Source organism: Podarcis tiliguerta, assembly GCF_965153285.1.
Source record: "Podarcis tiliguerta genome assembly, chromosome: 6".
NCBI classification, from domain to species: domain Eukaryota; kingdom Metazoa; phylum Chordata; class Lepidosauria; order Squamata; family Lacertidae; genus Podarcis; species Podarcis tiliguerta.
Window position 1 is genome coordinate 63369165 of NC_139539.1, and position 26479 is coordinate 63395643.

Sequence of the window (26479 nt, forward strand, 5' to 3'; positions counted from 1 at the left end):
AAATGTCAAGCTTTTAGATTACCGTACTTTTCTGTGTATAAGACTTTTTTTCCCTTTAAAAATCATGCTAAAAAGTGGGGGTCTTCTTATACAGGGGTAGTGCATAGGGTGGATGTTTGATTGGTTGCTGCCATGGCTGTCAGCAGCTATTGTGCGTGTTATTGTTTGGTGCGTCAATGGCTGCTGCTCCAGTAGTTGGGCGGGTGATTGGCAGCTTCTGGCAGCGATGGGACAGATGAGAGGCGGATTTTGTGACTTGTGCGGGTGACCAATTTTTGGCAATCCCCCTTCCCAGCTGAACAACTCTGGGCAATCCTCCAAAAAGAAGCTCAACAACTCTGTTCCATCTCCCCCCATTTTCTTAAATTTGAGTCCCACAAAATAGGTGGGGACGTCTTATAGACAAAAAAGTACGGTAGTCTTCATGGTTTTTTTATTTTGTTTCTACAGTTTACAATAACATTTGCCACCCCACCCCTAAAAATTCAAGTATCTGCTCTAGAGTGATACATTTGCCAGAACATTTTTCTTGTAGTTCCATAGCTCGGCTTTCCACAAGCTAAGCACAGACATTTTCTCTGAAAGTGTTCTGACCTAGCCTTCCCATCTGGGGCAAAATGTGCTGATCCTAAAAATCCAGTGGAGAAGGCTTTATATTTGACTTTTCTCTCTTCCCACCTCTACATGCTTCTCAAAATATTTTTATCCTATGATTTCTTCCTTTCATACTCAGGTTGAACTTTATCTCTGCCTTCCTGCCAGTTTCTTCCATCCCTCCCCGCTAATCTTTTTACATTCGTTTCTTCCTCCTTGTCCTCTTCTTTTCTATTCCCAGTTTGTGTAATCATTGCAATGTAATAACATTTTATCTCACTTTCTAATTTACTTGAATACCTCTTCAGGCCTTTTAGAGGAGGGAGACATTCCTTCCCTCTTCCCCAGCTGAACATCTGTCTCCCGGCCTCATTTAGTCAACTTCGAAAGAGTTGCGGGTGCTGGCATTAGCAGGGCTAGTGGGCATGGCGAGCAAGCAAGGAGGCACTGGACAGACTGTAACACTAAGGCCCACCTGAAAGTGCCTCAAGGCCCTTCAGTGGGGCCCATGTAATTGTTTGTGAATCACAGGAATAGGCATTCAGCTTAAGAGACAATCCCAGGCACCTTTGCATGATACCAGGATGTTCTAAGGCTCCCTTTATGTGAAGCTCTGCAAGATCTGAGTGTACCCTGCCCCAGACTCAAGCTAGGTTCTGTGTCCAGGTGAGAACCAAGAGTGGCCCCCTCAGAGGGTAGGTCATTACCTGGTCTGGACCCTGTCTCATATCCTTCCCTGTGAATTTCTCTTGTTTGCCAGCTGTCAAATCCAGAACAGATACATACCCCTCACCCTTCCCAAGTTGACCAGGATATCCCATAATTTCAGAAGCTATCCTGGCTTCTGACTGGATCATTGGATGTCCCAATTTTTGGTCCAGTGTTCTGGCATGAATCAACTGATTTGTGCCAGAGCACTGGACCAAAAGACACTCGTATTTTGGTCTCATGCTCTTGCAAGAGTCAGCTGGATCCTACAAGAACTTGGGATCGAAAAATGAGCATCCCAGTTCTGATCAGTAGAATGTTGGAGGGTATATAGATGCAGGATTCCAATTATTAAACATTTCATGACTCTTCTGAAAGCTTCCAGAAGCAAAGGGAAACTGTACTTTCACTTCTTACAGATATAAATGCATAAGATTTGCAGAAAGCTAAGATTAACCACAAAGCACCTTTTGACCCCAGATGTTAACATAACAATCTTTTAAAAAGAAATGCAGCTTGGCTGGAGTGCTGAACTGTGATGAATTTTTCAACTTTTAAAAATAATACAGGGAGCCAGATGGGAAGGTGGAAAACAAGCACATTAGAAAGAAAAGAAGAGTGAATAGGCCATGTAGCTGAGAAACTGTTTAGGTTTTATAATGCAGGCATAATTGAAATAAAAAGGTAACAACCCATTACTTAAGCACTAAGTGCCAACCAATTAGACTACAGCAATAGTGTTTATCAATCAGAGGCAGCCCACGTTGGGTAGTTAAAGATCTGCCGTGAAGATGAATTACACATAATGACTAGTCTAAATCTGAGAGATTAAACCATTTGGGAACATCGGAGTAGCTTCCTTTTAAAATGGGCATTACTATGTGGCTGTAAAAAGGTCATTTGGTTCTTGGAGAGACCACAGGGGCATAGACTATGGCCATGCAAGTGTCCAGAACCCTCTTTAGATTTCTTACATTATCTGTAATAGTTGCATGGCAAAACCCACTTGAGTAGTTGTATGATGAATAGAAATACTGAAACTAACAGAAAAGTTTAGATTCCAGTTAAACCAGGCACCTCAAACGTGGATGCATGATTTGCAGCTCAGGACTTGTGCATAAGTTAATGTTTAGGTCCTTTGCTACTGTACCAGACGGTAAGTATATATTTATCGCTGGATAGCTGCAGCCTTACCTATTAAGACCAATAGATATAATTCACTATGATTAATTGGTCATCTACCAGGGACTAACTGCAGCCTCCCCATCTCATAACATGGTAACAGATGGCAAGAATACCAAGTTAAACGTAGCGTACATACAAAATTTAAATGTGTACCAGCCTGAGTTTGATGCTATCATTCCGAAATCTCATGCCGATTGGAGAAATTACTGCAGCATAGTTTCATCAATGAGTGAATAACTGAGAGAAGCGGAGGAAAGGGGAGTCTCTACAAACATCACTCATTTGAAGGAATATTCACTAAATCAGATAATATATACCTGGATTAAACTCCTCATCCATTTGTTCCTCTTGTTAAGAGATGTTGACTTCCTACCAGGTTCATAAGTGATCCTACAGAGTGCAAATAAAAGGCCACTGCAGGAGAAACTCCCATAAAAATTGGTTGAAAACAGTGCTACTGACTGAGGACTGACTTTAATTGTTGGCTTCTTTTCCTTCACCTGCATTTTTGGAGGGACAATAATTCCTCCTCCTTGTCATTTTCTTATTTACAGCGGCTGCAGCAGCAGACATGGCCTACCATCACATCAGGCCTCCAATAGGCTACTCAATTCCCAAGCCCATCTCATCATTGTTAATGAGGGGCTGGAATGCATGTCCTGAGGTAAGTGGCCCCATTTCTTAATTTTCCAAGCAATATATGCCACTGTTCCTTGATGAAGAATAGAAAGCAGAATTGCGTGCTCATTTAAACATCGAACACCTGAGGCCTAGATCCATCGCTTTGATTTTCAGTTTCTTTCATGAAAGGATATAGAAACTGTAGTGTTAATCTGTTTTATGCTGATATTTCCTTGCAGGCGTACATACAAAAAGAAAACACGGGGGTGGGATCACAGATGGTTTTGTTAATGTTGTGCCCGAATGAAGATTTGACTGTTGGACCTACTAAATATGATTCCTAGTCGCTGGCTTTGTCCAGAGAGAGTAGTGCTTTTATGGATGACCAGCAAATTATTGACATGCTAGTTACCCAAAGCTGGACACCCGCCATGCTGTGATGATCACTACTCATGACAATTGTCACAACTGGGTTTGGGCACTGGGGCAATCTTAGTCTTTGATGGAAGGGAAGTTGTTGTCTCTGTCTCTCCTCACAATGCTGAGGTATCCTATTAAAGGAATCTGGTGTTTCCTATGCCCTTATGCCCAGTCAGGGGCCAGGGCAAATGGAACACCCTCAGATGGCAATTCCTGCAGGGGTCACCCTATTTGATGTAAGTCTTAGGAAGCCCTGCTCTGGGATTGGCCTGTGGCATCACTTCCGGCAGGTGGGCCAGAAGTAATTAATTGCCCCATGTACAAGCCAAACCTCTTTCATCTATATTCAATAAAGTTGTGGCCTGTTTCGATCCAAAATCAGTCTACATTGTCCTTCGATTGTCTTGGGGGTTGGGGACAGAGGAGCCCAGTGCCTTGGCCTGCAGTGCTTCCTGTCTATAATCTGATACTATAGTACAGAGCTGTCATTTGCACTGGCTTGTAGACTTCAGTTTCAACCAGCAGGGCTGGTTTGGTTTAGGCATTCTTCAATAGGATGGCACCAAGCTAGTGCTACGGTTGTCACTTTTTTTTCTGGCCCTCCTCCTGTGTCTTTTAACAGCTGTTCCATACCCAGAATTTTAGCAGGTGAAGCTTTTTCTGCAACTGATCTCCATGCCAGGAAAACTCATCTGCTAAATTTCTGTCCATCAGGCTATGAAGTCAAAGGAGGAAGTCCAGCAAAGAAAAAGAAAAAGGTTAGTAACCTAGATATGGAGTGACCTGCCATACAACACACTGATTTAGCCAGAAGTGATAAAGTAGCCCAGATTAGCCTAGCTGTCAGTCGGATTCTCTTCTTTCTGTACAGTCTGTGAAATACCACTGCCATTTCCCTTCTGGCTTTTCTTTGACTTCATCTCTGTGCAGCCTACACCTCCTTCCCTTGGAAAACAGAAATGCTAAACCCAGATGATAATATATCAGCTTCTGCAAGAGATCAGTCGTAGATGGTTGATATGGTAATAAGATATTTATTTTCCAAAACCTTAATAATAATCAAGAGCCTTTCAGATCTCTTTAAAGCCTTTTGTTACTGCTGGATATCTGGGTACTCTTTAGCTGATTATTTTCATATTTATTTTATTTCTTGGTGGGGCAACTAGAAGAGATAGCTCCACCTATTGTTTAAAAACCATTAAAACTATCTCTGCATAAAAGAGCAAATCTGGCATGCCACGTCAAGAGACATACGTTGTTTTTCTACTTTCTCTGGTTTTTCACTTTCGATTATTTTTAAAACTCCATATTTTAATTAACAGATATTAGAAATTAAAGCAACCTTCATGATGGCAGGGTGCCATGGTTAGAACAGTTGTGCCGTCTTGGCAACAGGCAATCTAGATGACAAGGGAGATAATAAGGGAGGAGACTATCTTCCTTCCCAGACTGGCCCAGCCTAGCTGACAAATAGGTAGGTAAAAGGGAGGGGACCGGAGCTTGCCGAAAGAAAATAAAAAAACACAAGCAAACTTTTAAAATAAATATTTAAAATAAGTAGATTAGATGCATGTTCCATACCCTTTCCTTAATCCCAGCAGGCTTGCAGAAGAGAGAGAAAAACTACTCATAGCTCAGTAAGGCTCACTCCCCACGTTCAGATCAAGTGCCAAAGAACCAGTTTCCCCCATAGTTAGAGTGGTGTGATGGTTGTAGTGTTGGGTTAGAATCTGGGAGACTGTGGTTCACATCCCTGCTTAGCCACAAAGCCTACTGGGTGGGTGACCTTGGGCCTGTCACCAGCTCTCAGCCTAACTTATGTCACAGAGATTAATGTGGAGAGGGGGAGAACCATGTATGCCGCCTTGAGCTCCTTGAAGGAAAATTGGGATACAAATGTAATACAGATATAAAGAGTTCATGCTGGTAAACAAGCCAGTCAGTTGTTCCCAATATTTCTCCCCCATCACCGCCACCATTTTGTGACTGGATATGGCATGTTGCTGGTGCACAAGCCATAAGCACCAAAAATGCTTCTTCTGTGGTGGAAACTAGCCAGTCCCAGTTCAAAGTGTGAGACAGGCCTCCTTTCCTGCTCCTGTTCTGGCCACAGAAGGAGCAGACTAAGGAGCCAGCTGTTTGCTCAGCTTCCACATCATCATATACTCTCTCTCTCTCTCTCTCTCACACACACACACACACACACACACACACACACATACACAGAGCCAGGAACAGAAGCTCATCTTTGAAGATGCTGTAAGCAATTCCCCAGAAGGGTTCTTACAGGATATTGTTGCTTTCTGCCTTCTTAAAAGGCTCAGTGGTGCTTCACTTGACCACACTGGGTCCTGCAACTGTGTCTTTTTTATTTTAAAAAAATCAGCTCTAAAAAATACGGAAGGATAATATAAAAAAACACTGGTCTGCAGTGGCACAGTAATGTTATCTGGATGTTATCTAGGTTCTTCATAAAAAGTGAGTGAACAGAAGGCAGCCATTCCAGAGAACCTAGGGGCATGTGTGGAAGCAACCTTAGTAATATACTATCAAAATATTTCACTATTTCTTATAGTCACACATATTATAAAGACCAACAATCCTGCTTGGTTGGTAGAGGAGAATTTTAATGGAGAAATATCCCTAAGCTGAGGATGCACAGATGTCTTATTGCAGATTCATATTCATCTAGGCAGTGGGGTGAAGAATTAACATATTGAGCAACAGTCTCTCCAAATTTGGGTTTGCCCCTCAAGTTTTGATCTATAACAGCATTTAGCAGGGGAATAGGCTTTTGAAAACCCTTTGTCCGTTTCTACATATAGCAAAACGATACCTCTATCAAATTCTACCCTCCTAAAAGGTATATATAGTGACTCTATATCTAATCCATTTTATTAAAAATGCATACATAAAAAGTAACACTGTCATTGTGCAGCCCCCATTGGAGGATCTGTCGTGCTGCATCACAATCTTGATTTGCATGAAGTCAGAGCTCGCACCCTCCATTGGATAATTTGTACTGTCTTATCGCAAGCCTGGATTTGCTGGAAGTCAGGGCAGGAGAGGGAAGCAAATGGGAAGGCAGTCTTTAAAAGGGCATTTTCAAACAACAACAGATGTTTGAATAAAGCAGGGATGGAGGGACACAGAAGCTGTGAGAATGTTGTGGGGGCATGTTGAGGGAGCTGTGACGACATGGAGGACTTGAAGAAGCTCTGAGAATATGGACACTTGAAGGAGCTGTTATGGGATTTGGGGATTGGGGTGAGGGGGAAAGGGATGGGTCAGGTTGGCAAGGGGGCTGAGGGTTTGGTGGAGGGGGTTGATGAGTAATGTGAGCGGGGTTCCTAGTTGTTGTTTTATTTAAAAAAGCAGTTATTCTATTGTAAGAAAACTTTATACAAAATATGCAATGCCTTCTTAACTGTAATTTATAAGCACAATTCTGTTCAGTAATTGCATGCTCTTTTTTATTCTGCATTCTGCTTTGGCTTTCACAGCTCAAGAGCTCCTTGTTTTTCCCCATCCTATATTGGTCTGAAAGTTTCAGTCCTGGGTTAGAAAGTCTAGCTTTTCATATTGAAAAGGGTTTTTTGTCTTTGAAGAGAACTAAGGAAGGATAAATGTTTTTTGAAATATTTGCTTTGCTTTGTTCTGCCTGTGAAGGCAATTCTTTATCACAATCAGCAGATGTGGGAGACAATGTAGGTTTGGAGACAGAGATTTCGGCTTTATGTGTCTTGTTAGGAAGTGAAGGCATCTCAGTTTGTTCCTCATAACTGACGTCTTTAAGCTTTGATAACAAAGGATGCTCTTGACGTGTTGCTGGTGGCATTTTACCTTCTTTATGATCACTGCTACCTTCATCAAGTTGATTGTTTGGAGCTTCTTGCAAATCACTCTCATTATCCATATGCACCTTATTGTTCAATTCAAGATTGATGTTGCTCTCCAGATGTGTGTTTCCAGTTTCAGGGGAAGGGGGGACGTTTGATGTGTTAGAGATAATGGTCACTTTGACAACATTTTTATGAAACGTTTTGCATTTGTTATTCTCCCACTCATTCCCAGTTTGCACTCCTTCCTCTTTTAGGCCCGCTGAGACCATGAGTGTATCTGGGATAAACATTTTCGTTGACTCACTGTTGCTTTCTGCTTTGAAATCTGCTCTCTGGTGCTGTGATTTTGTTCCATATACTTCCATGACATTAGTTCTAGCTGGCATTTGAAGTTGTTTGGTGGTTATACACCCAGCGGCCTGAGATTTAGAAAGTGTGCTGCTGAACTGAACTGGAGATTTGAATCTATTTATGTCCTTTTCTGTCAGAATTTGGTGTCTACTTGATGGTGGAATTTCACCAAAGCTATGGGACTCCACAGCAACTAGATTTCTTTGTGCAGATTCAGTCTCTATAGCCCTTTTGTGCCCTTCCAGTCCATCTTCCACTGTTAAGCTTTTATCTTGTTGTTTTTGGAACTGCTTCGGATTCCTGCCTTGCATTATATTCTCAGCAATTTGCTGAAACTGCATATTATCGTCTTTGGTGGCATTTTGCAAATTGAGCCCTTCTCTTTCAATAAAGAGAGCTTGAGAAAGACTGTGGTCTTTTTCCTGTGCTGCCATCATCAAAGAACTCTGGTGAAAGGCCAGGACTGCAGTTTCTGTAATATCTTCACTAAGCTCTTTAGAATTCACTGGTGCTGGAATGTTATTTGCTTCATTCTGCAAAACACTCAGTGAATGGTTGGGTGAAACAGCAATAGCTGAAACAGTCATCCTTGAAGTTCCATTTGGTGAGAATAGAGATGAGCTCCTGGTGCAACTTTGAGCTTGTAAAAGCTTGGCGGGTGAAGTACCCTCAGCAATTGTCATGTGAGAAACACTCTTAGAAGGACAAGAGATGCCTGTAACAGCATCTGTACCATTTTCTTCAGGCGGTTTCCCAACAGATTCTCTAGAATAAATAATATCTTTGCTGCACTCTGAGATATTTTGGGCAGCCACAGAATATTCTGATTCTGATTTTGTTTTTGTTCTCCTTCTTCTGTCTTCCCTCGTGGAAGCATGTGGCAATTTTGCCTGTCGACAACTTGGACACTGTTCTTTGTTTTCTTTGGGGAGAAGCTCTTCAGGCTGGATTCTTGCTTTTCTAAAAGGATGTAAATTTAACTTCACTGTTAGAGAATCCCGGCTTTTAGTTTTCATTTTGTGCTTCTGGATGAATCCAATCAGTTTTTCCCCAGGTCCTGCAGAGGTGGGAGATGGTTTCCTTTCTTCATTTTTTGCTCTTGAATCACAGTGCAATCTCCTTCCCAGAGCAGGGGTGAGGTTTCCTTGAATACTCTTGCCTTGTCCTTTGTTCTCTGGGGATCTCACCCCACTTAAGCCACTTGTCACATCCACCCTCTTTATTGTTGTCAGGTCAGGTACATAAAAGCTAACACTCTTGGGCTGATACATTCTCTTGATTGCTGGTGATAACGACATCTCTTCATCAGTCATACAGGAACTGCCTGCTCTTTTGCTCTTAACTTCACTCTGTCCTTCATCCAACTTCACATTTTTGCCATGGTTCTGTTTCTTTTCTGTCGGGTAGTTGCAATATTTATCACAGCCTATGTATTTACAGATAAGGAAGTTGTCTAGCTGCGGAGAAATATTTTTGCTCCTTTCTAACGATCCACATGGATCATCCTGTCGCCATCCATGGCTTCCTAATGTCGCTTCTTTCACGCAGTGGTCCTTGGATTCCTCTGGTGTGTCAGGTGCTGATGACGAGGCTGTAATAAAATGCCTTTGCCTCAGCCTGTAAGGCTTTAAGCAGTCCTCATCCTCCTCGGTTTTGGATACAGACAGACATGACTCGTTTGCTAAATGTTTTCCAAGCCCTTCTTTTGCCAAAACACACGCAGCTCTTGAATGTCTTCCACAGAATGTGTCACTTCTGATTCCTGTGAAACAGCAAACGTTGAAACTTAGCACATGCAGAGGAGTTCTCTTACACTGGCTAAACAGATGTTTGGAACACCTACATCAGGGGTGCCAAAAAAGAAGAGGGCTTCCCTGCTTATGGGAAAATGCAAAACAACTAGCTAATGTCTCAGGCTCAGCAAAACATTTTTACGTTGCAAAGCAATGGCTAATGTATTCTTTTGGAGTGGCCATTTTTTTAAAAATGAACTGAATAATGACGGATATGAAGACAACTTTGTTCTTGTTCTCTGTATAGAACTATACAGTCAATCAGTCATGTATGCTTCTGCAAGATAATTCTGTCAACACCATAATTTCTAAATATCCGAACTGAAGCTCTTGTGTTGACTGTGCAATTATTTATTTAGCACTGTAATACTAACATTGAAACCACATTCTCTGATCTTCTCTGCTTCCCTTCCCCTCACTTCCCAGCCTTCCTCCTGCACAACTCTTTCTTTTGTTGCATTTCACTTGATGAAAGCCACTCTGCTATCCTTATATGCCCCCTCTTGCTCCCCTCGCTTCCCCGTTTCTGGTTACTATCTACCCTGCCCTTATCCCGCCTCTAGATTTTTTTCCCTCCCCCCTCCTTTCTGGTTCTTTTGCTGGTACAGTCAAACAAAATGCTTTCTCTCAAATTATTAGCCAATTTCCTTTCTGCACTCTTGGCTCATGCTGCTGACCCTCACCGTTTCCACTTTTCCCCTATTCCTTTTGAACATTCCCACACCCACCACTTCCAGGCAGGCTTCAACCCTCTTCATTCCACTGAGCATGCCATCTTCACAATCACCATATTCTTGCTTCTCCCAAATGATCTCAGCTCAGTCTTCTTCCTCTTTGACTTTACTGCTGCTTTTGATACAGCTGATCATTCTGCTTGGCTTGGCTTCCTTTTTTTGCCATAGGTAAAGGTAAAGGGACCCCTGACCATTACCGGTAGGTCCAGTTGTGACCGACTCTGGGGTTGCAGCGCTCATCTCGCTTTATTGGCCGAGGGAGCCGACGTACAGCTTCCGGGTCATGTGGCCAGCATGACTAAGCCGCTTCTGGCGAACCAGAGCAGCGCACGGAAACGACGTTTACCGTATTTTTCGTCCTATAGGGCGCACCGGCCCATAGGACGCACCTTGTTTTTTGGGGGGGGAAATGAATAAAAAAAATTATTTCCCCCCCAGCCGCGGCTGCCACTGCAAGCCTTCCGCACACCTGCCCGAAGCACAGGGCGCCCTCCGGAGGGCTCCCCGTGCTTCCGGCTGCAGGCTGCTGCCCGCAAGCCTTGTGAGCCCGCGGGAACTCCCATCAGGCTTGCAAGGCTTGCGGATAGCTTCCTGAAGCCTGGAGAGCAAGAGGGGTCGGTGCGCACCGATGCCTCTCGCTCTCCAGGCTTCAGCGAAAGCCTGCATTCGCCCCATAGGACGCACACACATTTCCCCTTCAATTTTGGAGGGGGAAAAGTGCGTCCTATGGGGCGAAAAATACGGTACCTTCCTGCCGGAGCGGTTCCTATTTATCTACTTGCACTTTGACGTCCTTTCGAACTGCTAGGTTGGCAGGAGCAGGGACTGAGCAACGGGAGCTCACCCCGTCACGGGGATTCGAACCGCCGATCTTCTGATCAGTAAGTCCTAGGCTCTGTGGTTTAACCCACAGTGCCACTCGCATCCCTTTTTGCCATAGTTCTATGCAATTCTGACCTCAGTTGATTCTCTTCTAATCTCTCTTTCAGTGTTTCCCTCCCTAGCTGGGGTATCTTAGGGCTCTAACCTTAACCCTCTGCTAACACCTTTCTACATGCTCTTCCTGAGTGACTTCATCCTATCTCATACTTCAATGGCACCCTTCTCTACCCATCTGGGAATGACTGTAGTTTATTGAAAGAGCATTTGCCAGCAGCTTTGATCCCTGGCATCTCCAGGTACGGCTGAGAAGGATTCCTTGCCTGAAACCTTGGAGAGTCACTGCCAGTCAGTGTAGACAGTACCGAACTAGATAGACCAATGGTCTACAGGCCCTTCAAGTGTCCCTATTTTCCAGGGACAGACCTGGATTTACAGAAGCCATCCCGGTTTCTGATTTGATCCTGGAATGTCCCACTTTTCCTTAGGACATCCCTATTTTCATCAGAGAAATGTTGGAAGGTATGGTAGGACATCCCTATTTTCATCGGAGAAATGTTGGAGTTATGCAACCCCCAAGCCAAGGAGATGAGTAACTATACAACTTTTAGAAGACACCTGAGAGCAGCCCTGTATAGGGAGGTTTCTTAATGTTTAATGCTTTGTTATGTTTTTATATGTGTTGGAAGCCACCCAGAGTGGCTGGGGCAACCCAATCAGATGGAATAGGGTGTCCCTATTTTCATCAGAGAAATGGAGGATATGGACTCCCTTTAAGGCAGTTTCCTATTTTCCTACTCATATACTCCAGAATTTTCCACCTCCTTCTGATACTTCATCTCCAAGTGCCTTCCTAAGGTGTACATTGGATGCCAACAGAAAGGCAGGATCGAGGAAGATCCTTGCGCTGCCCCATGAGTTTGTTCTTCTTTCTCAGCAGGTATAATATCATTGACACAGCCCCATAGCTCTCCCCCTCACTGCTATAGTAACCTTAGAACAGGAAGGCTATACTGTATCAGGAGCTAACAGTGGGCTTAGTTCTCATTCCCCAAACCTCAGACAGGGCACATTGGCATGGGAAATCATCACACCTGTGGCCTTTCTTGTTCTAATATTATGGAAGCAGCGAGGCGTGCTTCTATTGATCTGTGATAACTCTTCATGAGAGGGAGAGACTGGGGAATCACCAGTCAAAACAGAAGCGATGTCCAGTTCCCAGGAAAAAGAGCTCACCTTGATTCAGTTTGTGGTGGTCCTCAGATCTTGTCGCCTGTGTGTCTTCCTCCCACTGCCCAAAGTTGTCTGGGCTTCTAACTCTCCTTTGGAATTGTTTTTGGCACAGTCCATCTGCTTCATTAGGCACAGCTGCATTCCCAGAAGACTCTGGAGGATAAGACTGTAGCAGTCTACAGTTAAGGCACAAGAAATGGTCATTTTTCATCTGTTCATTCTCCTTTTGAATGCTTCTGAGTGGCATTTTTAGGCCTGTGCACTTAGACTCTGCCTTTACTGTTGCTTGATGGCTATTTTCCTTTAAAAGTGGCGTTTCCCTGCCAGACCCCAACATGGACATGACCTTTATTTCATTTTCCCGAGTTAAGTGGCAGTTACAGTATCCCTTAGTGAGGTAATTTCTTGGCTCATGACCACACTGGGATTCATCTAGGGTTCTGCAACAGCAGTTTCCTGATGAGTGTTCATTTGCTTTGCCGTGTTGAAACTTCCTGTTAAAGAGGGCTAAAACTAGGCAGGTGAGACCAACACCTCCTGTGACAAATACAAGGTTTATCAAAGATGAAATCAGGTAAATTAAGGTAGAGCTCATTAGACATTAAACATACACATCAGAACATAATAAAACAAAACCACTAAAGGGATAATCCTGCTATATGAGATTATTAAAATGTAGCAGAGGAGGGGGTAGAACAGGAATCCAATTAAATCCCCACACATTTTTATCTATATAATTCTATCATTCTGTGTCATCCGCAGCAATTATTCAAGGAGCAAATGCATTTGTAATGATTGGAGATACATCTGAGATCTCCTTAAAAGAGAAAAAGTACCTCTTGAAGACCTTTTTATGCCAACAGGCATTTGCAGATGTTTAAAATTGATTAGCCAGATGCTTTAATGATTATTTGTCTTTTTTTTTAATGGTATTATATTGTTGTACATTGCCTGACATTTTATGATATGGTGATATAGAAATACTTTCATTGAATGAAAGTAAATAGTTGTAGATGGAAGCTTTATCTTTGAAATGACAGTAACTGCATTGCAGAAAAGTCTGATAGGACTTGGGTCATTTTTAGTTCATGAACTATTGTCTGCCACCATCCAATGAAAGGAGGTTAAGTCTCCAGAAGGGAAGTTAAAGGAAGTTTGTTCATTTAAGAACTATACCTATATGTTTTGCTTCATGAAACTAATAGTAGTTGCGTGGAAGGCAATTTAGATCAGAAAACGTGTTCAGGTGGACAGCACAGAACACAGTGGCCCTAATCTGATTACGATCTCCCCTTCATATTTTTGTCTTATCGCTCTGTGTGCATAAGAGCGATCCAGTCACATTTCACTTGCCTTCTCAAGTAGTTGCAAATTATAGCAGAAAAAAATTTACTCCCCAATATTCTCAGAATTCTTCCTTTCAGATATTGACATTGAATGCTCGTTAGCTAGCAGAATAATTAGCAAAAAAATTATTGATTATATGATAATGGCGTTTTGGATGTCAGTTTTTGACATTTGGGTTTGAAATTTGACTTCAGTATCTGATATTTGACTTAGCAGTTGACAGCTTATGACATTTCATATTTGACATCTGCAAAACAAAAACAAAAACATTGAGAGATGCTGATTAGTTTGAAGAATATGGCTTTTGAAGTAAATGTCCACATTTTAAAAAATTGTAATATTTTGTAATTTTTGTGAAATTTTGTTTCTATGGGAATGCTAATTAACATGCTTGGCTGCAGTCTAATGGAGGGCATATTTAGATCGCAAAGGAAAATGGCTTTTTTAAAATGTCAGGGAAAATCTGGATGTGAGTCATGTCAGCAGACTAAAGAAAGCTCAACAACTTTTTTGTCCAGATTTGTCCAATTATGACTTTGTTTACAGCGGTCCTGGGAAGTCTAAATTCCTCCTCAATGTCATCCCAACCCAGCAGTTCTGCAGACCGCAAAATAAACCCTAGACTTGGGCTTTGTCTATGAGGCTCTGCACAAATACAAAATAAAATTCATTTAGAATAAAGACTATTATTGAATGAGGATAAATTGTTGGTTTGTGTTTTTAAAAAACACACAAACAGACTGAATTTTGGAGAGTATTCTTCAGATCCTGAGAATTAAAAATCATAAACTGAGGTGGGATTGGAATCGAGATTCCTGGGGGCCAGACATAACGTTCTGTCCTCTGTACCACAATGCCATGGCAGTTGCCACCCACATGGGAAAATCAGGCATTCCTATACAATAGGGCTCATTGACAGCACTAGTCAGCTGATTGGCACTGTCATTAAGCCTCACTTGCAGAGGAATAACGAAAGCTTAAAAGTTAGCTCCCAGTTGTTTATTTGTAGCCACATTTTTGTAGTCACATCACGTGGGGCAGGTTGACATGGTTTGAGGAACATGGTCTTGTGGGCCAAGTTGGGGCCTGTGCAGGACCTTAGGCCTGTGGGGCAGAGTATCCTCACACCTGCTATATACATTAAGCCATGTCACGAGGTTATGTGAACCTTTTGAAACCCATTAGACACAGTATATGTTTTTCAGTAATGTAGGCTGTGAAGGAAGCAGCCCAAGCAGCGAGAAGGAAAATTTGAGGGCATTTTAACTGTCTAGGGAAATTCAGGCTGGTTGTATCTCGAACTGCTTTGGCATTCCAAATAAGAAGCTAGTAGAGTAACTGGTTCTCTTTGGCACCAGAGGAGAAATATCACTTATCAATTCATCCAGCAGCCTCCCTGTCTTGTTTTCATCTTGGCAGTCTCCCTTCCACTTACAACCTGTGCCTAACATTTCTTCGCTTGTGAAATGAAATGAGATCACAGCCTGAGGTGGTATAGCTTCAGGCAGTGGTATAGCTCCGGGCGAGACTTTCAACTCCAAGATATATTTTTATATGTTTCTGTCAGAAGGACAATGTATTGTTGGTTGAAGAGAACTCAGGGTCATCGCAAAAGTGCAATAGAGCCACCATTCCAAGATAAATAAATAATTTCTGGGACTAACAGTAAGCAGAATAGGTGTAAGGCGTATTCTGGAAGGAAGAAGAGTAGTTTGCATGTTGCTGCAGGCAAGGAAGAAACTAATTGCCCTCTGAGTCCAGGTTCTCATTTCTAAGAGTCCCAGGCCTTGGCAGTGGCGCAGCATGGGTTGTCAGCACCCGGGGCAAGGCAAGTAATTTGCGCCCCCTAACCCGTGGATTTGCGCCCCCTAACCCTAACCCCCAGATGTTGCGCCCGGTGCGGCCGGGCCCCCCTGCACCCCCCACACTACACCACTGGGCCTTGAAACACAAGACGAAGCACTCCTTTTTAAAAAGACAATAGGAGGCACACGACTGAGCAATATGAACGGTGCCATCCTTGAAGCTGTGTCTTGAGGCTCAGGAGGCCTTAATGGTGTGCAGTGCCTTCCATCAGCTTCAGCTGGTGGCCCAGCTGTGCCCCTATCTGGACAAGAATAGCCTAACTTCTGTCGTCTATTCTCTAGTAACCTCTAGTTCAGATTACTGCAATGCATTTTACATAGGAGCTGCATCTGAAGACAGTTTGGAAACTTCAGCTGGTGAGGAATTTGGCAGCCAAGTTGCTCACTGGAGCAAGACGGTTTGAGCATATTACACCAGTCCTGGCCTGACCGGCTGCCAATTAGCTTGTGAGCCCAATTCAAAGTGCTGGTTTTGACCAGTGGTGTAGCGTGGGTTGCCAGCATGCAGGGCAAGGAAAGTATTGTGCCCCTTAACTGGTGCCTCCATGCAATGCTACTGCTGCTGCCAGAAAGAGCAGTGGAGCAGTGGTGGGACATGGGTGTGTGCCTTCACCACTGCCACCGCTGTGAGTCTCACCATCTGCCCATCTCTGCCGGCAGGGGATGCTGTATGGCCAAGGGATGCAAGAGCCTGTCCTCTCCCAGCTCCTGTTCAGCATGCTGCTCACATGAGACAGAATGGGGAGCACCTCCAGTTGCGGCACCAGCTGCAGAGGCTTTTCTCTAAAAATGTGCCTCGGGCAATTGCTCTGGTAGCCCCCCGCCCATATTACACTTTGATTTCGACCTATAAAGCCTTAAATGGCTCAGGACCACAATACTTCAAGGACCACCAGCTAGGTCTCCAGCTGTTTTGGGACTACAACTCCTATCATCCCTAGCTAGCAGGACCAGTGGTCAAAGAAGATGGGAATTGTAGTTCAAAAACAGCTAGAGACCCAAGTTTGGGAAACCCTGGACTCTAGATGATAGCTAATACACAGGAGATCTTATACAGATTATAGACAAAACTGATTGTTTCAAGAAGTGGCAAAAAGACATATCTAGATTTGTCTGGCAGGGCAAAAAGCCAAGGATAAAATTTAAAATATTAACAGATGCAAAGGAAAGAGGAGGCTTTGCCCTGCCAGATTTGAAACTTTATTATGAAGCAGCAGCGTTCTGCTGGTTAAAAGAATGGCTACTTCTTGAGAACACAGACATTTTGGATTTAGAAGGATTTAATAATGTTTTTGGTTGGCATGCATATCTATGGTATGATAAGGTTAAAGTGCATAGAATGTTTAAAATTCACATTGTCAGGAATGCATTGTTGAAAGTGTGGATGAGGTATAAAGATCTGCTTGAAAATAAGACTCCAAGGTGGTTGTCTCCAATGGAAGCAAAAGCACTAAAAAAACTCAATATGGAGGCCAATTGGCCAAAATATTGGGAGATTCTAGAACAAGATGGAGAAAAATGGAAATTACAGAGTTTTGACAAATTAAAAAATAGAGTTCGTGATTGGCTTCATTATCATCAGATAATGGAGGCTTATAAAATGGACAGAAAAATTGGCTTCCAGGTGGAAAAATCAAAATTGGAAACAGAATTGTTAGAGCCAAAAACTAAAATTTTATCAAGAGTGTATAACTTGCTGTTGAAATGGAATACACAGGATGAGGAAGTGAAATCAGCGATGGTTAAGTGGGCCCAAGACCTGGGTCATAACATAATGTTTGCTGACTGGAAACGGTTATGGACCACTGGTATGAAATTTACGGCATCTAATGCCTTAAGAGAGAATATTATGAAAATGATATACAGGTGGTACATGACACCAGTCAAGCTAGCAAAAATTTATCATCTGCCCAATAATAAATGTTGGAAATGTAAAGAGGTAGAAGGTACATTCTTTCACCTTTGGTGGACGTGCCCAAAGATCAAGGCATTCTGGGAGACGATTTATAATGAGCTGAAAAAAGTGTTTAAGTACACATTCCCGAAGAAACCAGAAGCCTTTCTCCTGGGTATGGTTAGCCAACAGGTGTATAAGAAGGATAGGACCTTTTTTATGTATGCTACAGCAGCAGCAAGAATACTCATCGCACAGTATTGGAAGACACAACAGCTACCCACGCTGGAAGAATGGCAGATGAAGGTTACTGACTACATGGAACTGGCAGAAATGACCGGCAGAATCAGAGACCAGGGAGAAGAGACGGTGAAGGAAGACTGGAAGAAATTTAAAGATTATTTACAGAAATATTATAAGATAAGGAATGTTTGATGACATCAGATTGACTATAAATGGTTATTAGTAAAAAAGTAAAAAGAAAAAGATCCAACATTTTTATACATAAGGAAAAGTAACTATATATCATACATTAAGATGATTATAAGATTAAATTATGACAGAGGGAAAGAATTTGCGGACACAATATATGATTGGGAATACAGAGAAGGGAGGTCTGGGGAAGTCGGGGAAATAAGCTAATGAAAAGAGTATAAGGAGACAGAAAATGTTTTTAACATTTTTTTTTTTTGCATTGTTTTGCGTTTGTGTGTTGTAGTGTTTTTTCTTTGTTGGTGTTTCTTGTTGTGAAGTTTCTTGTTTGTTGTTGTTTTGTGATAATTGTAATTGTAAAACTCAATAAAAAAAATACACAGGAGATCTTACTTAGGACAAGGTGTGGGATTGGCTGGTTATCAGGTTCTTCATGACTATGATTTCATGATTATTTTTTCATAAAATGGTTTAAAAGAAGGAGGATCTCGGAATAGATCAGGTGACAAATATGCTGGCAAGGGGTGGGGGTGCCATTACCTAGAAAGGAAAAAACAGCAACCAGTGCAACATCTCGTCCGTAGTTCCTCCTCCTGTTTTCTAAAATACCAGGAGGGTGTTTAAGTGCAGACTTACAGTTGACCTCTGTGAGCTCAAGCAGATTGGTCACTGATGGGTTTTCAGAAGCTCTGCAACTCACATTATCAGCGTTTCTGAGCATCCTTGATGAAGAATTGACGTATTTCCTTAGAAAGGAGGCTAGGTCATGAAGTTTGCATGTGCAGTTCCACGAGTTCTGGTCTAAGCTTAGAAGACTTAATTGAGCGAGAGAGGAAAAGGTGTCAGGAATAATGGCTAGCCTGTTCCTTGAAAGGTCAATTTCCATCAGTTGGGCGAGGCCATGGAAGGCTCTCTTTTCAATGGAGCTAATGAAATTGTTTGACAAATCCAGGATCCTGAGTTTGCCAAGCTTTGCCATCTCAAAGCTTTCCCCTGTGATGCTCATTAGTTGATTCCCATTTAAGTGGAGTCTAATAAGATCCTTTGTGCTCATAAACCAAATTCCACGAATGCGGCTCAAAATGTTGTTGCTTAACACTAGCACTTGCAGCTTTTGAAGTTCATGAAATGTGCTGTACGTGATGGAAGAGCTTGATATTTGGTTCTGGTCCAGAAGTAAAGTCTTCAGGGTTCTAAGTCCAAGAAAAGCATCATCTCTAATGGTTGTAATCCCATTAGCGCTGAGTCTTAGTAAAGTTGCATTGAACAGGAAGGACAGGTTAAACCCTTCTACTGAAGTGATACTTCCATCAGTAACAATCAAAGCTTTTGTGGATGCAGGAACAGCTATACGAAAGGAATAGAAATATAGTTAAGTTTCTATAGAGGTGCAGGTTTGCTCCTCGTAATCTTTGCTTGGATTTTAAGCAACTCATATTAATGGGGTTATGAATCAAAAGTTATTTTTCATTTGTTAAAAGAGAAAACTTCCCATTCTAATTTACAAAATACCTACTAGCGTTCTTGATATACAATTTATTGATACAAAGTATTGCTTTGATAAATTTTATTTATTTGTTTTGACAGTTTATGTGCTGCTTAATTACAATCATTATCTAGGGGCGTGCAATGAAAATAAAAAACCAGTTAAAAATATAAATTCAGAATTGAGTTAAAATTCTTGCTGGAATAAACGTGTCTTTAGTAGGCACTGGAAATTCAAGTTGCCTGACCTCAACTGGAAGGGAATTCCATGAAATGGGGCCCACAATATTGAATGCATCCATACATCTGAGTCATGGGGGACCACTAGGAGTAACTCCCCTGAAGACCTCAGTGGTTGGACAGGGATATCAAGAATCTTGCATTCCTCGAGCTATCTTAGACCCAAGTTGTTAAGGACTTTGCAAATGAATACAAGTGCCTTGAACCTGGCCTTGTAACATATGGGCAACCAGTGCAAGCTTTTGAACACTGGAGTCATGTAGAGGGAATAGTTTGTCCCCATCAACAGTCTGGTTGCTGATATATCTATATCATCTATATCTATGGAAATAGGGTGTGTGTGTGTGTGTGTGTGTATGAGTCAGAGAGAGCATTAGAAGACAACTTAGGTCAGTGATGAAATACAGTGTGATAGGTCATTTGAGCAACCTGCTTTTACAATCAAATATCACTTTTTAAAGCAATATTTTATCATTTCAAAAGGGGGGAAAGGAAAAGGAGCATGTAGTTAATTACCTCTATCCTGTTGAAAGAGAAACTTACCGTATTTTTTGCTCTATAGGACGCACCAGACGATAAGACACACCTAGTTTTGGGGGGAGGTAAACAAGAAAAAAAAATATTCTGAATCCCAGAAGCCAGAACAGCAAGAGGGATCTGGCTTCTGGGATAGCCTCTTGCTGTTCTGGCTTCCGGGATAGCTGCTGAAGCCTCTCCTGGGCAGCGGGATGAAGGCTCCCCCTGCCCGGAAGAGGCTGCCCTCTGTCCCTTCCCCCATCTCCTGCAAGATCCGCGCGCTCTTAAAAGGGAGTGCGGCTCTTGGGGGCTTTTCTGGGAAATGTGGGAAGGGACAGAGCCACGCGCGAAGCCTCTGCAGGGCAGCAGGGAGCCTTCGTCCCGCTGCCCTGCGGAGGCTTTGGGGGCCTATCCAAAAGCCAGAATAGCTAGAGGGAGTGCTGCGCAGCACTCCCTCTAGCTGGTCTAGCTTCGCGCGAAGCCTCTGCAGGGCACGGGGAGCCTTCATCCCCGTGTCCTGCGGGGTGCCTTCATCCCGCTGCCCTGCGGAGGCTTTGCACAGCTAAGCCAGAAGCTAGAACAGCAAGAGGGAGCGCTGCAAACCACTCCCTCTCCCTATTCTAGCTTCTGGCTTAGCCGCGCAGCCTGCATTTGCTCCATAAGAAGCACAGACATTTCCCCTTACTTTTTAGAAGGGAAAAAGTGTGTCTTATAGAGAGAAAAATACGGTACTTGGGGGCAGTTCATAAAGGCTATCCAAGGCTATTCATCCCTAAGGCAAAAGTGCACTAACCCCTGGAACAGATCCCAAGTGGATCTGCACCACAGGGCCCCAAATTCAACATTAAGTAGGAAGATGTTTTTATGCGTTGTCCTTATTTCATGCTTCAGAATGGAAAGGCAGGGCTCCACTCCTTTTCTGTTTCATTATTTTGCTGCATTGTATCTAGTGAATGCAATAAGCATGCTATACATGTAATATCTGGCATTCCATGTGATCTTTCACTCCGGCTGTGGAGGGTAGAGCTTTAATGGCTTCATAAACTGACAGCACAATTCTGCACCAAGTGGCTGGAAGGTATACATCGCTGCAGAGGTGCATTGCCATCAAAACCCCATCTGGAGCATGCTGCTTGCATCCTGGATGCAGCCTATGACTGGAAAGCACCAATGAAAAAACTCATAGCAAAACAGCCCAGAATCTAATAATAATATATCCAGGTCAGACAAAGATGATGGAAAGAGTGGACTGCTTCCCTTAACTGGAGCAGCATGGATATGTGTTATGCCAGCACTCCAAGCTGCCTCTCTCAGCTGACTGCCGTCATCAATCTCCCTGTCCTGCCTGGATTAAGTCACTGCCAGCTTGCCCTCTCCCAGCACCATGCTCACTCAGACAGTAGCGTAAATTCATCAAAAGCTTCATACAACACTCTTGTCGTTACCAGTATATTAATATTTTTTGGGGGGTGGGGGGTTTACTGTGCTCCTGTGTGACAGATTTGTTCAAGAAACAGAAAACCATCTGTTCCACTAGATGTCAAAGTTAATGCATTGCTTATCACAATGATTTTTATGCTGTAATATGCAAAAAGATTTTCCCCGCCTCTCCACCTTTCTAATGGAAGTGAGAAACCAACAGCACTTTAACATAAGCACGCCGAGCAGGCAAGCTTCCCACATGCTGCTCAGCCACCGTGCCTCCATCCTGACCTGATGCACTCCTGCTATTACCAGCAAGGGCGTCCCCTGAGTAGCGACTGTCATTTGAGCTACCTCACCAATTTACGGATGCTAATGTTTATCTGTGCTGGGAAGTCATTTGTTGTTTTCCCTTTACAATATGGATTATTTTGCCTCGGGCGGTTGTAATAAACTTGACAGGGGGTCTGTTTTCTTATTGATGCCTTGGAGGATTTCCCATAGGGCTCTCATTAAGGCATCTGAATGCAGTCCCCCTGCTGTGGTATGTATTGCTTTTAATCAGGTCCCTCTATATGATAGAGATTAGCCCAGTCTTAGCTTACGTATCGTACAGTTGCTAAAATGACTGACGGAAGACTACAGAGCCGCCATTAAACAAGTAGCACTTTTCGCAAGATAAAAGTTGATGTTATTATGGGTTATCCTGACAACGCTGGCTACTGCGCCGCCACTTCAGCATATTAGCATGCGCGTACTAATTGAATGAGGCAGAATGGTTGCGAAAGTGTGCTTACGTTGCATCTGCCAATGTTAAAACAGATATGGTGATACATTTGTCACCGAGCAAAGTAACGCAGGCTTTAAAATAGCAAAGGCACAAGGGTAGTTAAGTACTGCTGGATTACTTGCAAATGAAATAGTTTAACTGCCGGATTCTATAACTTGCAATAACAGCACAGGTATGCTTGTGACAGCTGTTAACAATGTTACCTGATCTTAACATTCAATCCAGCACAAAGGTTTAAAGTGACGATTCGAGGCAATTGGCTAGAGGGCTAATCAGTATTCCCCCCCACCCCCCATGCAGCAGTACACTACAAGTTGTTGCCTGCAGGCCATCAATTACTTAAAAACACCAAAAGCTCTAATTTATTGTTTTTAACACTTTGTGAGATTTGCAATTTTAATTTCTCGCTGAAATGAAAAACCAAATAACAGAAAGCTTCTCAGTTTTTGCACGTATTGAGCAGAGTCCATAAGTTTGGCAGCACCCAGCTGTGCTAAAACTCTTCAAGCACCAGCCTTTCAGCTGCCTTCTAGGACTTTTAACAGGAAGCAGCTAGCAATAGGTTCATTAGCCTTTTGCTATGGACTCTTCCTTGGGCTACATATGGTTAGATTCCTCTTCATGCTTTGGTTCTATTCCCTTCCCTCCAGAAATTTCATCTCATCTCACTAGTCCCCATCCAAGTCTTCCATAATTTAATCCTAGGCTAGTGCAGTGGTGTAGCTAGCTGCTTGAGCACCCGGGGCAGCACGCACACCCTGTGCCCAGGGCTGGGGCTAGCCACCCTTGGGAGCAGGGCAAGCCAACCATTGGGCGGGGTGAGCCAGGGTAGGCCACTCTGCATGGAGCCTTGCCGCAGCCTCCCCATCAGCTGCAGGGCGGCAGAGCCTGCAGATGCCTAAACCACTGTGTCACTCCCAGGAGAGACACATGGCTCGGGTGCTCTACAGGCCCTGTGGTAAGTGCCTCCCCCTTCCGTGTGGTGCCCAGTGCCTCCCATCCCCTAAGTACGCCTCTGCGTAGTGTGAGTCGTTTTTTGCGTATTCACCTCATTTGAGTTACTCCTTTCCTTGATGTACCTGCCTGTCATCCCGACCTTGCCTGACCCTTCCTCTGACCCATGGACTGAACTGTAAACTTGATTTTGAAATAGTTGTACTCAGCAAATCCCACTATTGTAGATCTATCCTTTCTTATTTCAGCTTAGTTCCTACAAGGCTCTGTCCAATCTTTCTTCTGCAAAGGCCGAATGCGCTTGCTCTTGAAAGCCTAATATCAATGGCCTCATATCAAAATTGGTTATGAAATGTAGCCCAGAAGTTTAACATTACCCTTTTAAATGACTTCTGTGACTATTCAGAGATTCTTCCTAAAATAACTATGGCCTATGTGACGCAGTCTTGATCCTCATTAATTGAAACAATTATATATGACTTTATATGTATCATAGCATTCCCACTTGAAATGGAATGGAATTCTTTTGACATTGCTTTTGACTACCTCCAAAGCACAACTTTGAATGAGAACACATGGGCATTGAGCAGCAAGCAAAGAAACACTCCCATTATTCCCTGGAAACCACCGACTTTCACACAGCTTTCAATTACAATGTGGTTTAATTAAATTGGCATCAATTCTTCCACGTAGAACAGCCTTCAAAGTCAGGGAATTCATCTTGCAAAGTGGGAGCTTAATTTGTATTGATTTTGATTAGAGTTTAAAATCATTGGGCCTCTACCATCCTCACAGCCAAATTAGCCTCTCATTAAAAGCCAAAGTAGACTCGATGGCGACTGTGGGCAAAGCACTTGCCTGTGTAAGTGTCCCATGAATCACCATCAGGTATAAATGCATTTAACACTTGAGTCGGTTTGTGTTTAGAGGAGTTAGCGTGCCACTGCTAGCTACCTTGTCCAGGCCATCAGCTCTGCACACAGATAAGCTGACTCATGCGTTAAGTACATTTACACATGGTAAGGCATTTGAGGAATGTTTAACATAGGCATGCACCATCCTCCCTGTTTTCGGCCCAATATGACTTTGAAAACAGTTGTTCTGACCATGTCCTGCCTTGGCTTCATAGCCTTCCATGCTCCCCTAAGACATGGCTGAGGGAGACATACAGCGGGGGGAGGGGGGCTGTAACCTTCCAAATGAATTTTGGTTGCAGTTCTTGCCACCCCTGATCTTGGGCCATGCTAGCTGGGACTGAAGGTAGTTTGAGTCCAACAACATCTGGAGGTCCCCATCCCTGACAGAGAGGTTGCTTGACTCAGGGACGAACCTTCAGCATCTCCTCACATGCCTTCCCAGCTTGAGGACAAGGCCTAAATACCACCTGTACCTTGAATCTCCCATTAAACACCTACTGAGTATTTAGCTACGAGCTTAATGTAGAGCCAATGCTTCAAAGCTTTTCTAGGAAGAGAGACTTTCACTGGCATATTTGTTATGGGAGTAGGATGGCAGCAAAGGAGATCATCACAAAACCCAGGAAGTTACTGCATTTATTTACATTTGGCGTCCCATTTGGGTCCCTTATTTTTTTCTTCCTCATATGCCAAATGGGAACAGTATAGCCAGGGAAAAGGATTATTGATTTTGTGGGTCATTTTATATTATTTTAATAACTATTAGGTTAGGAATTTTTTTTTCTGCTGATGGCAATAAGCAAATTTTCCTTTCCTAAGAATCAGCAGCACTTTGCTTTAAATTTGTTAATCAGGTGTCTTATTAAATTGTTGACTTAAACAAGCAATACATAATGAACACAGGCATTGTATCTTGTTAGCATTTCCACAGCTCATTTAACACCAAGAGAAGAAAAAGCATACTTTCTTTCAGAATTATAATGCACTTTATGATGCTAATCTGTATCATTGGTACATCACTTAATCTTGCTAATGCTGAAGGGTTCCTTGGCAGGGTTAGAAGGCAATTGATAGCTCATTCAGCCAGTGGACAGCTTGAACTTTGCACAAAATGTGGATAAAACTTATTAAAATGATCTATTTTGTTTTTCTTAAAGCGTTTGGCTGAGTGAAATGACTCTGTTCTCAGTAACAAAGGTTTTCAATTACCTCTGAAGGGCTTGGAATAGTTTGGATAAGGCCTCTAGGCAAAGAGAAATGAAACAATGCTATCACTCTCCAGTCAAAATGTGAAAGGCTAGCTCTCTGAAAGTTTACCTCGCAGCAGCAGGCACAAGAAGCAGTCAATACAATTACAGCTGTGCTGTGTGAGCTTACAGTATAGAATAAATATCAGTTCTCTGTAAGTGTCTTACTTAGTTACCTAGTATATATGTTAATCCTTGACACAGAGTAATATCTTCAGAGCATACCACGCATGAAGGAGGGCATGATGCGGTTAACTGAATCATCATAGCAAGCAGACTGAGCAATGCACCTAAAAGGGACGAAAAAAGGGTACATGTACATATATCTGTATACACACACACGCACACATATCTTGGCCCTGACTTTTTAATATTGTTATTCATGACTTAATTGTAATTAAGCAGTGAACCCATCACTTTTCAAAGAATTACACTTGTTTAAAAGTCAGGTGTTGATGCAGTCTACAGGGTTGGAAAACAATTGTGATTCTTCCATTTTTGTTTTCATTTATAAGAAACACATTTAGCACCCTGTCTGATTTGGCCCTTAAATTAGTCTGTGTTTGGGACTCTTTATAAGCATCATACATGCTGCTTAAGTTGTTACAAGTGATAGCTTCACTTTAGGGGGGTGGGTTGAGGTGCCGGATCCCTAAACCTTGAAGCTGTAATTTCATCCATCCTCAGATGGAGAAGGTCCTCTTTTCAAAGAGTTGTGGAAGGCAAGGAAAAGACACAGAATGGTAAGAAATGGAATGGTAAGAAAGCATTCAGTATGGCTCATCTGTTACCTACAGTTCAGCTTAGATACCAAGTTAAGGAAGTTCATGGAGGCAAAGCTTTTTATCACAGCCCTCAGCACCTTTGTACTATGACCCTACCCCATATTCCTTAGAGACACTCACCAACCCTCCTGCATGGCTGTAGGGTTCCTTAAGTTAATTTGCCTTAGGATCCAAGCCAGTACCTTTTACAAATTGGAAGTGTATGGCTGGAAGTGCTTTTTTTTT

General features: G+C 42.8%; 2 protein-coding genes across 3 annotated transcripts in view; one reads left to right on the forward strand and one right to left on the reverse strand.

Annotated features, from left to right (window-relative positions):
• LOC310681045 (serine/threonine-protein kinase TNNI3K) overlaps positions 1–26479 on the forward strand; it is a 141858-nt gene that overhangs the window by 98730 nt on the left and 16649 nt on the right. For both annotated transcript variants that reach the window (XM_083448407.1, XM_083448406.1), the window contains one exon: positions 3042–3151. In XM_083448407.1, coding sequence (XP_083304533.1) covers positions 3042–3151 — 110 coding nt within the window. The remainder of the gene's footprint in view (positions 1–3041; positions 3152–26479) is intronic.
• Positions 7106–26388, reverse strand: LRRC53 (leucine rich repeat containing 53; the record flags this gene model as incomplete). Its single annotated transcript, XM_083446628.1, has 6 exons — positions 7106–9483; positions 12364–12950; positions 13754–13808; positions 18439–19245; positions 25695–25759; positions 26375–26388. 6 exons carry the CDS (start codon positions 26386–26388, stop codon positions 7106–7108), a joined length of 3906 nt encoding a protein of 1301 aa, XP_083302754.1.